Source organism: Vanessa tameamea, chromosome 18, assembly GCF_037043105.1.
Source record: "Vanessa tameamea isolate UH-Manoa-2023 chromosome 18, ilVanTame1 primary haplotype, whole genome shotgun sequence".
In the NCBI taxonomy this organism is placed as follows: domain Eukaryota; kingdom Metazoa; phylum Arthropoda; class Insecta; order Lepidoptera; family Nymphalidae; genus Vanessa; species Vanessa tameamea.
In genome coordinates, this window is record NC_087326.1 from 3523502 (window position 1) to 3542298 (window position 18797).

Below are 18797 nucleotides of genomic sequence, written 5' to 3' on the forward strand. Positions count from 1 at the left end.
CTTGAGCGCGCTTAACCAATTAGCTGACGTAAAGCTTATTCGGCGTATAATAATTTTGTAGCGTAACTGTATTATTCTTGCGATACTAGTAATCTGCCAAATCTGTGTTGAATAAAATATATGTAGTAGAATGCTTTGATATTACTTAGACGTCTAGATAAACTATTAAATCTGAGGACGCGTCGAAACAAAAATAATAGAGTAGTATGACGTTTGACGAGTGTCAAACGTAGCTGTCACCCATACCAAGATAATAAAGTTGGCTCGTTGGTTTTAGTACTAATCTAAAGTTGAATGTTAGCAAATATAACCCGGTCGGGTTAGTCCAAAAAATATATTCTTTTCTTTCCTTCTTTATTTACACATCACACGTCATTAATGACGTATAAATAAAAACCATTGTTTATTTTATTTTGGCCAGTTCATTATCTGATAATTGTAGCGACCATAAATTACCTTTATTTGATATATTATTTATTACAGTTTCATTTATATATTTTATTTCTAATAAACTGCATTAAATACTTAAAACAACAATAAATGAAGCCATTATTATATTAATATAAATTTTCCGTTACAAAAAAATTTAGTTCCTTTTTAAAGGTAGGTAATATTTGTACACGCTTTTGTACTATTCATTAAATTTGTAATTAAATCCAAGATCTCGAGTCGTTACGTTGCATCGTGTAACCGAGCGTACAGTCCGCCCCGCATCTCGCAGACATCGAAGGGCGAAGTGTACGCCGGCTTAACTTGATCACCAATCTATCGATTTTATAGATACCAGTTACAACTAACTCATCACCAATTCTACTGCCAAACATTGTACAGTTGTGTTTTGGTTTTAAGGTAACTGGTAACGCCAGTGTAACTACAAACAAATAGAATACTAGTTCACAGGGTTGAGGGCGCCTTGGAGATGTAAGTGTCTAATAGCATTGATTTTAATAAATTTTAGTATAATCAAAAGTGGGTACCATTTTCAACACCATATTCAATTTTGATTTTGATTACAGATTTGGCAAAGAATACGAGCTGTGTCGTTATTGATTCCACCCATTGCACTATTGTCATCGGTTATAGGTACTTGGTGAGTTATGTTGTTTTCATTGAATATATAGGAAGTATTTTTTACTTTTGCCAAAGTGTAATAATGTATAATAACAAATTATTAATAACATTTTAGAAAGACTTTGTGCAAGCCCGTCTATGTAGGTACCACTCAGTCATCAGATATTCTGCCGCCAAACAGCAGTATTCAGTATTGTTGTGTTCCAGTTTGAAAGGTAGGTGAGCCAGTGTATAGTTACACAAGAGACATAACATCTTAGTTCCGAAATCTGGTGGCGCATTGTTGGCGTAAGGAATGGTTAATATTTCTTACAGCGCCAATGTCTATAGGCGGTGTTAACCACTTACCATCAGGTGGCTCATATGCTCGTCCGCCTATCAAAAGATACGGATCTAACTAGAGATTCAAGATTGTGATCATAAACATAAAATATTTGTATTTGTAAAAATAAATATTTTGGCAAACATCTAATGTTCCTTTAGTTCATATTAAAATGAATATTATGACGATTTAATTTGTTTTTAAAAGTATTGTTGATAAAAGGTTTTCTTTAAATTGATAAAGCCGTTTATATAAAATAAAATTTTATTTGACCTGAAGTTGTGCAATACATGTTAATGTTCAAAACATTTTATATTTATTGCATAGATCTTCGGATTGTGAGTTCGTCGTTGAATTTAATACCTTAGTTGAGGATGCCAGGGAGGGTAATGACGGGCTCGGGGATAATGACGGGAGCGACGATGACGGGGTCGGGAACCTCAGGATTTTCGACGACGATCACGGGTGTGGGCTCAACCTCGGGCACGATGACGGGTGTAGGGTCAACAGACACAAGGTTTTCAGAGCCGGGCTTGACGTTGATGATGATCTGAACAAGAGGAGAGCTCACAGGTGCGACCTCTTCGATGATTGCGGGTCCAACATGGATGGGCTCGTATTCGCCTTCGACGATTGCGGGTCCAACATGGATGGGCTCATATTCGCCTTCGACGATTGCGGGTCCAACATGGATGGGCTCGTATTCGTCGAGGTCGATGATGGGAGCAGGTCCAGCGACTCCCGGGAGAACAAAGCGCGTGGGGCCAGCAACGGCCACGGCGAAGCAGGCAGCAGCAATTAGGAAGGTCTTCATATCTGCAAGGGGGTATTAAAATTAGATCAATTTATTATATAAAAAAATAACGTCGTCGTTTATCTTTTTCAGCTTAACAGTAAATAAATTTGTTTAAAATTAAACATTAACAATAAATTAGCTTTTATGTTTTACTCACTTGTTATTTTACGTTATGCGAAAACTATAGAAGCTTTTGGGTTTTATACTTATTTTTATCTGATTCTCGGTGTTAAGATATAGATAATTATTACTATCAAAATACTCCTATCACAATCAGCTTAATCTATTTCACAAGAAGACTGAAGTTACGAATTAAAAACCTGAAAAATATCATCATATTTAAGAATATTTTGTATAATTGTAATTTAAATCCTATTTAGTGATATAATTGATTTGAATGCGACGGAGTTTGTGACTTCACATAGTAATAGTAGTAATATATTTTTCGATTATTCTTTTGTGTATATGAATAATGGGAAAAAAAACTATGTATATATCGTTGTACCTGACGGTTACTGCCCTAAATATCGTATAGCTGTTTTTTTTTATTCAGTATTGAGTACTTCTTCTGTTTATTATGATGTTCAAAGCCAATATTGATTCTCTAGAATTAGAACATTAAAAAAGGCCATAATTTTGATAACTAAGATTTTAACGAATAAAATGACTACTATCGCCCTGATTCTATCCTTCGTTAGGTCACTATTCAACTGATGTGTTATACAGGTTTATTAGATTTACGTATTTCATGCGATTTGCTAATAATTCAGCTATATTATGCATTACTAAGAGTTTATGATTAATATATATGTATTTACACTATTACGCTTAACCACTTATTTCCACTTTAATTTTACTTTTACTACAAAATCCCGATAACAGTTTCGTCGACGTTCAAAATGCAATTTTTTCGCAAATCCATAGTGAATATCATAGTTTAATCAAGCTCTCGACCAATGATATTGCTTCAATTTGCTGTCAAATATTATTTATTTATTTTTCTCTTCTTGTTGGTGGAATAGAGTATACATACTATGCATTATTTTTTTAGCTGTTTTTAATCTATTGAACAAGATGTCGATTATCAAAATCGGTTTATAATCTTAATAATATTTTTATAATTGTATTTTAGAATAAAATTTTTGAACCAGCTGACATTGACATTGAAAAGTTCATAAGCATACATGACATATCTAAGGTAACAACTCAGTCTTGTATCGTGGATTATCTAAAAAGTTATTATCAGATTATCATGTAATTTTTCAAAATTAGTGAAAATATTTTTGTTATATTCATTATCTATAGATTAATGTTTTATTTTTTATTTTTGTTGTACATCAATATTGATTTTCCAACTCAAAAAAGAAAAATGTACGAAGTAAACCTTCCTTCCGTTCCTTTGAAACACTTTTTTCATGTTAGGCTTTCTTAAATACATGCAAAAATTACTTTAATGGTAAAATATTATTCATTTATAGACTAAAGTCTATAAATACTAAAGTCTATAAATGAATAATATTTAACACAATTAGCAGGATAAATTAGTGCAAAGATCTTTTAGTTTCAGCGATCTCTTTCAGGCAACCATTATGATAGAAACTATTAATAAATTTAAAAAAAATGCAAGAAGGTAATGTAAGTTTAAACAACTAAAAAAAGAAAAAAATAAGGACTTAATTAGGAATTCAATAATAACAATTAGTGGGTCGCCCACGAAACTTTTTTCGGAAACAATTTTTCGGAATTTCGAGTCCTATGACAGGTTTTGTTTTGATTTCATTTCATTGTAAACTGCAACTCATGTACATTCGGCGCCAAAATAATGAAATTTTGAATGTCAAATAGTATACATTAGATTAGTTAGAATTGGAATTTGTCGATAACAATTTACTTTGCTTAGCGCTTTATTTCTATTAATAAACTAGTTGGAAGCCATTTTTTGCTTAAATGTAGGTACAATAAAACTAGATAGAGCTTAGATATCAATCTAACATATAGTTTTAATTAATTTATTAGTTTGGTAAGGATGATCTGTTTATAACAAAATAGATTACATGAATGGCTGACTTAAATATACCTAAATTTGATTGATATGTTATCATTTTATAGAGAAGAATTCAGTCGCGGCGTTATGTGTTTAATAAATTGTTTAATGACTGCAATATAGAAATACGTGTATTTATTTTATTGACGCTTTACGGAAGTTTATCAGTTGATTTACAACTAGATTAGTTGTTTTAAATTTTACAGCTGGTTTATTGTTGTCGAAATATTTACATTCTCTATTCTCAGTGAAAATATTCAATTCATTTTGTATTCTTTTTTTTAATTTAATGAGAAATGTTTTTTTTGTTTTAATAAAATCAGACGTATATATTCGTAAGGCGTACATAAAATAATGTATGCGTTAAACTATTATCATTTATTAGATATGTTAGCTATACATTATATAAATATGATGTCGGACCTGCCATCGTTGAGGGTGACTACGAATCCATCTCAGTCGGACCTGCTATCCTTCCTATCATTCCTGAAATCAACAACTCCCCTCTTGTCCAAATCATCATCAATGTCAAGCCTGGTTCTGGCAATCCCGTCGTTATCGAAGGTATGCCCGAGGTCGCGCCCACCCCCGTGCTCGTCGAAGAGAAGCCTGTGGCTCCCGAACCCATTATCGTTGCCCCTGTGGTCATCCCCGAATCCGTCATTACTCTTCCTGACATTCTCAACTAAGTAAATACATACTTGGAAACATCTCCTTGTTATACCCCGTGATATGATCAATTAAATATTTATAATTTAAGATTACTTTGAAATGACTAAATTTCCAAATAAATAAGTTATACAGTACACTTACATTTTTTTAAACCATAACAAATATTACTCAACGATATAAACACTGTATTAGTTTTTTTTTCTTAAAACAATTTCTATTTGATTTAAAAAAGGAGCCTTGCAGTAGTCGCACATGCACTGTCGGCTTACAGCTGACATCTTACCTTGAACATTATATTCTCTGAGAAAATGTGTTGATAACATCTGACGACCAAGTCTTGGACTGTGCGCCCGTCAAATGAAAAAGCGCACACTTCCTCGACCTCCTGTTATATAACCTACCCATTACACGAAATCACACCCACAGATGTCAAAAAAAGCAAGAGGAAATTATTGCATATCAATAAAATCTTGAAGGAAATTTAAGATTATAGGGTGGTTTAGCAGGTTTGCCGGCCACCTTTGGTTTTCGGCCAGTACGGAGTTATATCACAATTATAAGAAAACTATATACAACTCTTTTAAAAAAACCATGTCTACTGCATTTTTGAAAAAAACCCTACACCTTCTAAAATTTGTAGCATAATAATGTCTCGATTGTATCGGCAGTAGGCCTTCGAAATTCAAGCTGTGCACGTGTGAGTCTAAAATAACAAAAAAAATAGCATGCTCAATTTATTCGCAAGGTAAGTTGCAAAATTGTTTCTTGTTTAGTAGATACAAATGTTTTTAGTATGCACTGGTAAAGAGTTTAATTTGTATGATTTTGGTTGAAAAACGACGGACTAGAAAAAATGATATGGCCGCAATATAATAATATTGAAACTGATTCTCAGTCAGTATAAAAATATGGCACTTAATACTAAATTACTAAATATTTTTTTTTTATATTACGTATATAATATAATAATGTTAATATTTAAGACTGATTGTTAATTATGAAGAGAGTGATTGAAAACTTTGTTGTTATTTCATTATTAAAGAAGATTAAAAATTTGATTCGTATAATTTTCTAGATTATTACTTGACTTCAAATAAAAATAAGCTACTGATCTGGGAATAATATACATTTAAAAAATTCATTTCGCAGTCATACATCTGTTTAAATGGCCGAAAATAGGCGAAATCACCCTATTCTCCGATAAAAGATTTTACCTTATATTAAATAAATTAACCTTGTGGTAAGGTATTCTAACGCCAAGCAGCAATACTTAGTATTATTCCGGTTTGAAGAGTCAGTGAGCCAGTGTAATTACAGGCACAAGGGACATAACATATCAGTTCCGAAGGTTGGTGGCTTTGACGATGTAAGGAATAGATTTTTTCAATCTCTATAGGCAATGGTTATCACTGTTCATCAGGTGGCCAATTTGCGCGTCCAGCTACCTATATGCTGATATAAGAAATTTAAATACAGACATATGTACCTCCCCTCAACAGTTACAACACTAAGCAGTCGTGCCAATAGTTTTCACTCATAAAAATATTAAAATAATATTAAACAATTAATAAAAATGATGTATGTATGTATATGTAATCTTAAATATTCTAACTCATTATTATTTAAGTTCGCTTAATTTCAAGAATAATTTTAATTATTTTTACAGAGACGCTTAACGCATTTGTACTTATTTACTTACGTAATTTACTCGCTTCTTACAGTAGCCTAATTGCTTCTTCTGTAAAGCTCGTCAAAATAAAGTGTTTATAAAGAATTATATACTATAATTAATTATTGATATGGTAAATGATCTTGTGCCCAGACGAGAAAATCATACAAAACTTCCACGTGTCCAAGTGCAAAAATCATTGTATAAAATTACGGAGTATTTCATATTTTCGTTAATTAATTAAATGTTAATGCTTAAGTTAAATAAATAGATTAAAAAAAAAACCTAAATTATTATAGACTACTAAAAGGAGGTTTTATTCAGAATTCAGTTTTTTATTGTGTTTGTGTTTTTATTTACATTGTTTGTATTACAAAGTCTTATTAAATTATTAATAATTAAATGTCGAACAGTAATTCTTAAATAATATAAATAAAGATTTGAATTACTTCTGATAGTAATGTCGAAGTACGTTTAAGGTAATTTATGGACACTAATTTAGTTGAGGATGTCAGGCAGGAGAAGGACGGGTTCAGGGATAATGGGAGCAACGATAACAGGCTCAGTAACTGGGCTTGTCAACGACGATCACTGGTTCGGGCCTGGGCACGGGACCAGGAACAACGATGACGGGGGTGGGCTCTACACCCTCGACAGCCACGGGGTTGCCAGCGCCATTGGACTCAACGTTAACGATGACTTGTACAAGAGGGGAGGTGATGGGGAACACGGGAGAGGGGACGGGAGCGGGGACAACGGGAGCAGTTTCATCGATGATGGCGGGTCCAACGGAAATCTCTTCAAAGTCTACGATGGCGGGTCCGGCGGAAATTTGTTCATATTCTGGGTTAACGATTGCAGGTCCAACAATGATAGGCTGAAAAGGGCCATCAACTACAACCGGCTTATCGACAACAGTGGGCCTTTCAGCGGGTTTTGGGTTCAGCAGATCCAGGATGCCGCCAATAATGTTAAAAATACGAGGATCGCCTCTAGCATTTTCAGCCGTAGCTACAGCAGCTAAGAGTCCGAAGAATATGAGGAATTTCATCTTGTTAATCTGTATAAAGTAAAGTTATTTTGGTTGAATTATTATATTAAATTAATTATATATAAAAAATGTAATGAAAGGTTTCAAAAATACTCACGTTTAGTTCTTTAATTCGTTTACAGGAATATTATGATCAATATGCTTAAACTGTAATTTATATACAAAAATATTATCTACGGTAATAGAAGTTATCTATAAATTCTTCAATATTGTTTTATGATTTAAATTTATAGCTCTGATTAAAAGCGGAAGTACCTACAAAAACACGCCATAAAATTGTATATACACAATCAAATTTGCTAGATATATAATTCTATCTATAATATAACGCTTTGGTGAAATTTTTGGTAACGATAAAAAATTGCCATTACAATTTTTTGACTGCCAACGATTCTTTAGACAAAAAGTTACCAATACAATGTAATATCAAATTAGATTGCCATCAGTGGTTGCGGTAATAAATAATAATAAATGATATCTACATAAAATCCCTCTCTGGGCATCCATGCTTATGATGTATACCATCTGTACAGGGATGCCCACTGACTGCACATGACTTTTGTAACATAAGGGGGTTGAACTCCAACTGAACTGAACGCTATTTACTTTCGCCTTGATACAGCAAAGCTGGCCTTGGTCTTTCTTGCTGAGATCCAGGTATCCTCTCCGGCTGATACCATTTTTCGCTCCTACCTGCGGTAAAAATTGGAACATTCCTTTGTACCACGGGCTGGGGTCTGCGTTTACATCAGATATGATATCTGCTCTCGTCACCTCGGCAGCCTTTAAGGGCAGGGCCTATCGATTATCTGGCAACGTGTAGACTACAATGATCATCCGCGAATCTATGCGTACCAGTATAGGTCGCACATCAACCAAGCACAACCCAAATAATACACACCACACAGCAGACTCAACCTACACAACAACAACGCAGACCACCCTGAGGCGGGGGGTACGAACTCTCTCCACCACTATTAAAACTATCCGAGATCTGGTCTCCCCGAGGAACAAAGGGTCAAAATCGCCCCAACTTGCCCCCGGGCCGTCGACCTCAACAGACCAACAAGCGCTGGCGATTAGGGAATTCCTTAGGTCCGACGACCTGATAAAACCTAAAACGTCACGCTCAGGGTCGACTGGGGATAAATTCCACCACCAAAGATGAGACCAGCGTCAAACCCACGGGACCACGCAGTGAATGCATTCATAGAGTTCCAGGCTATAGTGAGAGCGACTCGCGACATACACTTAGTCACCTGCAATAAGATTATGCAGACCTACCAGCGAGCAAACGATAAGCTGCTGGAGGTGAAGCCCAATGAAGCAGAGGCGGCCATATACAACAACGACACATCCCAGATCATCAAAGGGAAAATGTCGGGGTGGTACATGGCCGCTTACAGCGCTGCTTGTGGTTTCGTGGGCCTGGTCGAGGCAGACGGGCGAGGAGACTCCCCCATCAAGTTCCTCACACCACCTGAAGACCCAATCGTGGTGGTCGCTAGATGCACGAGGATAATGCTAGATGACAGGATACTGGGAATGGCTAAGTCCATCTCAATAGGTTCTGAAGGCGAAGCACCCCTTGTGGACTGGAAACTACCGCGATTATTTTGGATCAACGGGGTACCGGGATGTGGAAAGATAACTCATATTGTCGGGAACTTCGACGAGAACACTGACATCATAGCCACCACTACCCTAGAAGCCGCCAAAGATCTCCGTCAACACCTAACACACCGATTTGGCCCCAAAGTCAAATCAAGGGTACGAACTATGCCTTCATCCCTTGTTAATGGTCTTCATGAGGACACTAAGTGCGACCGCCTAACGGTCGACGAAGCCCTCATGAACCATTTTGGAGCCATAGTTATGGCGGCTCGCATAACAGAGGCTAAGGAAGTGATACTAGTCGGAGACATCAACCAGGTGCCTTATATCGACAGAGAAAATCTGTTCGAGATGAGGTATTGCCGACCAAACCTGACCACCACCATCACATGTGAGTTGTCTTGCACATACCGATGCCCCATGGACGTCGCATACGCCATCAGCGACGTCTACAAAGCCAGTTACTCAGCAACCCCGTCGTCCACTCCCTAAAAATGGAGTGGTTCACTGGCGCGAAAATACCATCCAACCTAAACAGAACCCTATACCTGGTCTACACGCAGGAGGAAAAGAAACTTCTGGTGGACCAGGGATATGGCAAAGGTGAAGGTTCTCGCGTCATGACCATCCATGAGGCACAGGGACAGACCTACGAGAAAGTCATCATCGTCCGAACCAAACGTGTGAGGCTCACAATACATCAAAGCGTGCCTCACGCCGTGGTAGCCATAACTAGACACACCAACACCTGTGTCTACTACACGGATGACTGTGACGACGCAATCGGCAACTTCATCAGCCGAACGATCGGGGTCTCAACCAAAACCTTCTTAGAGCACAGCTTAAAAATGGCAATACACCAGCGTAACAACACCATCGCTGAGACTGTGCTAAACCTGATTCGTGACGGGGCAGGGTCCGCTGTTTCATAGTGTATAGTTTTAAGCTCGATAAGTTAAAATAATTTGTCAAAATAATCTGTTTAAAATTAAGTGTATATAATTAACAATAAGATATAACTATAATTAAATCTAAAATAAATGTAATTACTTACCGATAAGAAACACACAACCCACATATATGCTAACATGAAAATATATATCTATATATAGTATATACATAAACGTCAGTACGGGCGAGAGCCTCCGGCAAGAAGACATCGGAGGCGGAGAAGATCTTCGCTGCTCTTCGATCTACAGTAGTTAATAAGCTGATAATGTTAGAATAGTAACTACTGTAAATCTCTGTACGCTAAAAATTGTCATAAAAATATTAAATTGAATTGCAAAAAAAGGCACGTGAGCCCGTGGATGTAGCTTAATTATAAAAAAAAAAGTATAGGTCGCATAGTCGTAATGCCGAAACAGACCGACTGGTTGAGCATATAATCGTAATTCTTGGCGATTTTACTTGGCTACGGACATGTGCTTCTGAGTTGGCAGCGGTTTTAACGCATCTTTTTCGGCAATCATATAGAAAAGACATAAACTCCTGAAAGACTGCTTTGGTGCACCCGACCCCTAAAAACGGGTTGCCATAACCTCCTTGTTTGGGCTTCCCAGGAAATTAAGCAAATGGATGGAGATCTGGTATCATCTCTAATCATACCAGCTTTCAATCGAACATATTTAACATATTCAACACTCTTCAACACTCTGCGCGCTGCAATAGGGATGGTTAACGAAAGGTCCACCATGGCTCTGTCTTACTGGGTTGCTGGAGCAATAGTAGTATCTACTATGTGGTACTGAGCTATGAGCTGGTTAACGTTACAATGTTGTTATCGACGTCTCTCATTAATCGGTAGTACCATGAATAGTAAGAAGTGTAGTGAATGACCCAAACAACGGATTCCATCCCGGCTGGCTCTGCGCCTTAATGGTTTTATAGGAGAAGTGCCTAGTACTTTTTAGGGGCGCCCCCATAGCTTAGTGTGAGTGATATAATAATTGACCTGATTGAAATTACCTGATAACAAAATAAAATCTTATACACATCCTCCTAGGCTCGTAATAAATTCGATAACTATCGAACATAAATAATATACCCAGACGAAATATATAACACTTGAACTTATGTAGACCAGGAACTTAAATCTAAGCTTTCAAATATTGATTCATGCACCGAACAAGAAATTATCACCATAATAAATTTCTTAAAATAGATTAAAGTACAGGCATTAATGTTAAAACTATTTTATGTTTAAAATATCTCATTGCTAAGAACCTTACACAGTGTATAAATAAATGTACGGCACTAGGTACATTTCATAATAGCTTAAAAATAGCCAAAATTGCACCAATTTACAAGTCTGGTTCTAAAACAGATCCTTTAAATTATCGTCCAATTTCAGTATTACCAGAACTGTCAAAAATATTCGAAAAGGTTATTTACAAGCGACTAAATCAACACTTACACGAGGAGCAATTCTCATACGAACGACATTATGACTTTCGAGAAAAATCTAGTACCTTATCAGCTATAATTGACCTTATAGCTAAAATAAGCACAGTAATAGACAACAAAATCATATGCTTAGGAATATTCATTGACTTGAAAAAAGCATTTGACACGGTAAGCCACTTACTACTGCTTGCTAAATTAAGTAACAGGAATATTTGGACTTGCCCTTAATTTATTTAAATCATATCTTAGCAATAGATTACAAATAGTAAAAATAGGAAAATGTTGAAGTACTCATAAAAGTTTTACCTGCTGAATCCCGGTCAGTGGTGGGTTCCGTGTTATTTTAATCTTTATTAATAATGTTAATAGAATTGGCTTAGTGGGACATATCACCCTGCATGCTGACGATACTTGTCTTTAACTAATAAAAATTATACACACAAATTTATAAACACCGTAGTTATGACCGTAAAACCCACCGAACCACGGACTAGTTTATTGAATAATTGATAAGTCTACTCGTCGATTTAATTACTAATATTATTACTATGCTATCCATGTAATCTACGTATACTATGCTAGCCTTCAGTTCTAGTTTATTGATAAGACTTTTTATACACCTGAGCTACGGCTGTGATATCTGCTGGACTTTAGTTCCAATTGATATATTATTAAATTAAGCATGGGTGCACTATAAAATTGTTTGTCTCATGCACGAGGAAAGTTCACCAATCCATGGTTGGAATCTACAGATGAGATCGGGCGCGGGGTCACTTTCAATTCAATACAATTCACTTACAACTTACAATTTAAACACTTTTATATTTTTCAAAATCATTTAAATATAAAGATACCCATCTTAACTTACGCCACCCAGGAACGATATCCTTTAGCTATTCGTAAGAGACGTTAAAGGAAACGAGACAGGCATCATAACTCCAATTATTACTAATCATAAAAATAAAACAAAATATTTATGTTACAAACGTATTTAATAGATAAAATGTATTAATATGATTCATCTCTAGTCGATTTAATAATCTCTGACGCTCTAAAATAACACGGTTATTACATAAAATCAACATTATATGGATCCTAACTAACTAGACGAAATCACGAGTCAATCCGATATTTAAATACTAAAATATAAAAATATAAACTCAAATTATATTTTAACTAAGATAAGCAGGGAATAGTTATAATGAGTTTAATTTGTATATGGGCGCGCGTTGCTTGTCTTAATATCGACTCATCGATGAAATAATGTTCAAGGTAAGGTGTCAGCTGTTTGTAATTTGCGACTAATCTTTTTTTCTGCAATAGAAATAGTTTTAAGACAGAAAAATAACTATAATTTATATCGTTGAATAATATTTGCTATTTGGGATTTGTTTATAAAAAATGTAAGTGTACTGTTTAATTTATTTATTTGGAAATTTAGTCATTCAAACCAATCTTAAATTAAAAATATTTAATTTATCATATCACGGAGTATAACAAGGAGATGTTTTCTAGTACATATTATCTTAGTTGAGAATGTCAGGAAGAGTAATGACGGGTTCGGGGATGATCACAGGGGCAACGATAACGGGGTCGGGAGCCACAGGGTTCTCTACAACGATCACGGGAGTGGGCGCGACCTCGGGCATACCTTCGACAACGACGGGATTGCCAGAACCAGGCTTGACATTGATGACGATTTGGACAAGAGGGGAGTTGTTGATTTCAGGATTCACGATAGCAGGTCCGACTGAGATGGATTCGTACTCATCCTCAACGATGGCAGGTCCGACATCGATAGGTTCGGGCTTAGTAAGACCGAGAACTTCGTTCAACATTTGTTCTAAAAGAGCGGCGGTGGCAGGGTCGGTGCTGGGGTGGTTGATTGCATCGATGATCTGTTGGATTTCAGCTGCTTCATCACTAACCACGATGGGGCTGATGACATTGGCGGTGGCCGCAGCGACGCACAGAGCAAATACAACGAAGAATTTCATATTGATCTGAAATTAAAAATGAACATTAATTCTGTAACTCTTTTAACGCGCCCGTAAACACGAAGAGAGATTTATGATTTTAATATAATGTTATAGTAAATAAACTGGAATCTGGAACGTTCACTTACTTGTTAGTTTCGAATAAAACTTATCATCAGTAAATTGTGTTACTGTTTTTATATTAGTATTTATCTTTCAATTTGTTATAATCTTCAAGATAAAGGCACTCTTATCCTCTTGTTTTGGAACTATTACTAATTCCCTTGCCTCAATACTCGTATTAAGTAGTATATCTATGATAAAATAAGCCGCTTAAATTGTAAGGAAGGTTTTTTTTAACCGTTGAATTTTCTGCTTTCTTCATTCAGAAATTTTGTAACGAACTTTTAATTTTGAGGAATATTTAACTCTTGAACACTAGTGAAAGCAAAATATGATCTTCTTAGTAGAAAAGGAGGCTTTAGCCCATCTATAATATTGCTGTGTAAGCTGATATTTTAAGTTTAAATCTGTATACAAATGTTACAAAATCACCTAAATTAAAGAACAAGATGAAATATGTAATTATTTACTATATATGTACACCAACGATATTCCGATCACAGCCTTGCCCATCCGTTAGAAGGGGTGGGCTGAAGGTATCGTATGAACTTTTCAAAAGCAAGCTTTTTTAAAAGCAAATTTTTGCCTTCATTTATTTTATTTTATTAAATTGATTTTATGATAATATTTTCACGCTAACGGTATAAATATTTTATTTCTCATTACAATGACTCATTTTAAACTGAATTACTATTGCAATTTCAATTTCACCACCGGCTCGGCTTCACCATTTTTTTTTTATTCAAATTTATAGGCAACGGATGTGGTTAGGCAACGAATAAAATTTTGAAACAACATTATTATAATAAATATTTTTAGGATTTGTTATAATTTGTTTAGTAAACCTTAAAACATTCTGATGCACCCGCAATGAGATTCTGCATTATAACTCAAATTACTGATCCATATCAGAGATGAGATTATGAACGGATTGCTCGAATACTATCCATTCCAGCTAAGGGATCCAAAATCCCACGAAGACAAGTATTACATTCCAAGTCAAAAATGACGTCGCCAGGAATCTACAAAATAAATTAAATCTGAAAAGAAAATTGTGATGCTGCCTGGAAATAAAAATATGCAGGCACAAAAAAGATACAAATGTATCAATAAAAAAAAAAACAAAAAAAAATGTTTAAAACTATTCCAACAATATTCAACGTAAGCCGTAGGTTTAGTTTTCAAAGCGAATAACTTTATATATTCGGGTTCTTCTAACACAGACAATATTTGCTTAATAAACCTCGATAACAAACATCGTTGTATCAAACCGAAAGTCGTTGGTTAGAGTTTATACACATTCAATATATTTTATTATAAAAATATATATTTACATAGATAGTGGCTTATTTATACATCCTAATTCACAGATTTCGCTTGTTTTTCTTTCAAGTCCTTTTTTAATCATATCACGGATCAAAATTCAAAATATCACCCACACCACCTAGATGTCCGATAATCCACAACAGCGCGATTTTTAAGACATTTTCTGCCTCGCACAACCACTCTGTGGAACCAGCTATCGCCGGCAGTTTTTCCGAACCGATACGACTTGGGAACCTTCAAGAAAAGAGCGTAATCTTTCCTGAAAGGCCGGCAACGCACTTGCATGACCCCCGGTGTTGCAGATGTCCATGGGCGGTGGTAGTCACTTTCCATCAGGTGAGCCTCCTGCTCGTTTGCCACCTCTAACATAAAAAAAAAAATAATAATAATAAAATATTTTGTTATATTTCCACAAATAGTGGTCAATGTTGCATCAACTTTATTAAATACATAAAACATTTTTTACAACACCTTATTTTACTAAAAAGATTTTCACAGCGCAGCTTTACTTTTTTATGCGTATTTAGATCCCTTTAGATACCTTTTAGATGTTCTTCCATAAATACTAATACCATATATCTTATTTTTCAGCCAGTCTTATACATAATAGAATGTCAAAATCAAAATATACTTTATTCACGTAGGATTTTACAAGCACTTTTAAATCATCATTTAACAAACTATATTAAGTGAATCTACCACACGTTTGGAATGCAGATTCTACCGAGAAGAATAGGCAAGAAACTCAGTAGTTACTCTTTTTCAACATTTAAAAATACAAAGTCATGTTAGTTAAATACAATTATATGTATATCTATGTATATAATACATCCTGCCTGGAAGTCAACAAGTATTAGCTTTTTATCATCTATATAATCTGTATTGAATAATATGCCTTCTTTACCAATACACATTTTACAAATGATTTGAATTTATGAATCGGCAAAGTTAAAAATCTGCGGAATTTTATTATAGAAACGGATACCTTGCCCGAAGAAGGATTTATTGACTTTGCGGAGTCGAAAACTTGGCGGTATAAGCTTATCCTTACGTCTCGTGCACATACAATGATTATATCACTGATTCTATCAAAGTGATTAATGTTACTGTTAATATACATAATATTGTTGTAAATATATTGTGACGCAACAGTGAGTATTCCTACTTTGTTAAACATCCCAAAGGGAATCATAGTAAGGCACTTATAAATAATATTTAGTTTTTACGTGAATCAACGTAGTTTTCCATTTGTTTTAGTCAAATAAAATCAAAATATTATTGATTTATTTTTTATTCGACTAAAATCTCGTAAGCACTTTTGAAACGTCATTTTATAATGTTAATTTGATATAAAGGTGGAACTGGTTCGGAATGTAGATTCTAACGAGAAAAATCGGTAACAAACACAGTATGAAAAAAATACACGTACTTTGTTAATTTTCGTTATCCAAGTTCCATTATTTTTATATTTCCTATACAGTATAATATTCCTTATTTGTTAAAAAAATTAACATGATATTTAAATTTAGCTAAAGGCAAAGATGTAAATTGTCTGTTTTAATTAATTATTATAGAATCGAATACTCTGCCCCAGGAAGTATGTACTGGCTTCGTAAAATCTTTGCAACACTTTCTATCAAAATCATGAATGTTTTTGTAAATACATTGAAGCACCGTAAAAAAAAAATATTGTATTTTGTTTCTTTGTCAAAGAAAAGGTAAGGAACCTAGTAAGGAACCTAAGGACTTGTGTAAGATATTCCCTTGAATATAAATTGTTTATTAGTAATTGTTGATATGAAAATAATATAAACAATAGGATAATACGTGAATTAACAGAGTAATGGGTCATCCTAAAGATAATCGTTTCTTAGTTTCCAAGGTTGGTAACGCATTGGTGATGTAAGGAGAGGTTAATATTTCTTACAGCGCCATTGTCTATGGGCGATGAACACTTCCCATCGTGTAGCCCATTTGTCTCGTCTGCCAACCTATATCATAAAGTAAATAAATAAATAATAAATAAAAATTCCTATTTCACCAAAAGAACCCCGAGAGTATTCTCTATTTCTAAGATTACTAATAGTTTTAACCACTAGTTTTAGTATATTGAATAACGTTTTTATGTCAGAAGCGATAGCCTAAAGTAATATTTTTTGTCTCCATTTTTATTGTCAAAGATAGTTCCAATATAGTTAATACCATTGTTTGTCAATAGACTTATCATAGTAGTTATACATTGTTTAATTTCCTAACTATAAGTACGAGTGTGTCGTACACGCATTGTTGATAATGTTTAATTATATCAATTACTTTCATTATCGTGAGATCATTCGCTATCAAACTCATTCTGTATTTTTATTAGAGCTATATCTGTATCGCTATCGGCAGCTATGAGGTATCATTTGCGAATTGGTAATTGTAGCATTCTTTAATAATATAGTTCAGTCCCACGAGTCCCAGATACTTCCCACTACAGATGGAGAAAACACGTAATGCGCTTTACTAGCGAGAAAAAAAACTGAATCCATCCCTGTATTCAGTTTTTTTTCGGTACGGAACCTCGTGCAGAACCGCTAGTTACGAGAAAATTGTTACTTAAAGCCTGTGGCTATTTTGATTTAGAAAACCAGGCGCCTCACGTTAGAGATCGTTTGGGATCGCAATTGAAACATCGAAATATATTTAGGGGAAGAGCGTATTACGCTTGGACTTGCTTGCACCCGGGCCTTTATTGATCTTAATTGATATTGTTTTTGAATAAACTACCTTTCAGGTAACTCTCAGACTATTACAGTATCCAGTTTTAGTTATCCCCTTATAACTAAAGCTGTACTATAATATACCATCATCATAATCACTGGAAGGCGTTACCAAGGTATACATGTACCTATAATCTGTGGTCTCATCTCCATTATGCATTGGTTTAACTAACACTATTTTAAAATCGTTAGGATAAGCGCCTGTAATAACACCTTGGTTAATTAGTTTAAGTATAGAAAAAGCTATATAGTCTTATTAATGGGAATTTGATGTTAACTGATTTAATACCTTATAAGCGCTATATTAGGCATTTAGGCATTAGTCTTTCGAACAAGATTTTCTTTACTAGATATCAATGCAACTTTTTGACATAAAGATATTTTAGACTTCGAGTTTAATTATTGTTCGGAGAACTGATTATAATCACTAGTTATTTAATAATTATTAAATCTCTGTAGTTAATTATCAACTAAGTAAATTCTTCTCAGTAAATAAAATCCTCTGCCCTTTCCAATCTGGGTTTAGAAAAGGTCATAGTACAGTTACAGCTCTCACTAAAGTATGTGATGATTTACGTTGCGGAATTGATAACAAATCTCTCTTAGACTTCTCAAATGCCTTTAATACCATCGACTACGACATATGCTTTGCAATCCTACAATCTCTAAATATAGTTTCTACTCCTATTAATTGGTTTCGCTCTTAATCTACTTAATCGACAGCAATGCATAAAGGCAAATAGTAGTTTTTAACCTTATTTAGATATTCCTTCTGGTGTTCCGCAAGGTGGTGTACTCTCTCCCCTCCTCTTTTCTATTTTTATTAATACTCTCTCCACACTTATCTTTTCCTCTTATCATCTATATGCTGATTACCTTCAAATTTATGTTACCGCTCTTGGATTGTATTGACGAGGCTGTTGCAACATTGAATAATGATTTGGCTAAGATCAGTGAATGGTGTA

General features: G+C 34.7%; 4 protein-coding genes across 4 annotated transcripts; 1 reads left to right on the plus strand and 3 right to left on the minus strand.

Moving 5' to 3' along the window:
- Window positions 1–1756: 1756 nt before the first annotated feature.
- LOC135193781 (uncharacterized) lies at window positions 1757–2233 on the minus strand. Its single transcript, XM_064217740.1, has one exon. It carries the CDS (start codon window positions 2205–2207, stop codon window positions 1758–1760), a length of 450 nt encoding a protein of 149 aa, XP_064073810.1. The 5' UTR covers window positions 2208–2233; the 3' UTR covers window position 1757.
- A 1140-nt stretch (window positions 2234–3373) lies between these two features.
- LOC113403247 (uncharacterized) lies at window positions 3374–4922 on the plus strand. Its single transcript, XM_064217792.1, has 2 exons — window positions 3374–3387; window positions 4619–4922. Exons 1-2 carry the CDS (start codon window positions 3374–3376, stop codon window positions 4920–4922), a joined length of 318 nt encoding a protein of 105 aa, XP_064073862.1.
- Window positions 4923–7056: 2134 nt separating this feature from the next.
- Window positions 7057–7667, minus strand: LOC113403246 (cytadherence high molecular weight protein 3-like). The gene has a single exon (XM_026643714.2). It carries the CDS (start codon window positions 7623–7625, stop codon window positions 7137–7139), a length of 489 nt encoding a protein of 162 aa, XP_026499499.1. The 5' UTR covers window positions 7626–7667; the 3' UTR covers window positions 7057–7136.
- A 5434-nt stretch (window positions 7668–13101) lies between these two features.
- Window positions 13102–13828, minus strand: LOC113403249 (uncharacterized). Its single transcript, XM_064217739.1, has 2 exons — window positions 13771–13828; window positions 13102–13648 (listed from the first exon to the last, which is right to left on the minus strand). Exon 2 carries the CDS (start codon window positions 13640–13642, stop codon window positions 13172–13174), a length of 471 nt encoding a protein of 156 aa, XP_064073809.1. The 5' UTR covers window positions 13643–13648; window positions 13771–13828; the 3' UTR covers window positions 13102–13171.
- Window positions 13829–18797: the final 4969 nt, after the last annotated feature.

Bases quoted from the DNA above. Each gene is read 5' to 3' on its own strand.
- LOC113403246 (XM_026643714.2), bottom strand. From the start codon at position 7,625: ATGAAATTCCTCATATTCTTCGGACTCTTAGCTGCTGTAGCTACGGCT.
- LOC135193781 (XM_064217740.1), bottom strand. From the start codon at position 2,207: ATGAAGACCTTCCTAATTGCTGCTGCCTGCTTCGCCGTGGCCGTTGCT.
- LOC113403249 (XM_064217739.1), bottom strand. From the start codon at position 13,642: ATGAAATTCTTCGTTGTATTTGCTCTGTGCGTCGCTGCGGCCACCGCC.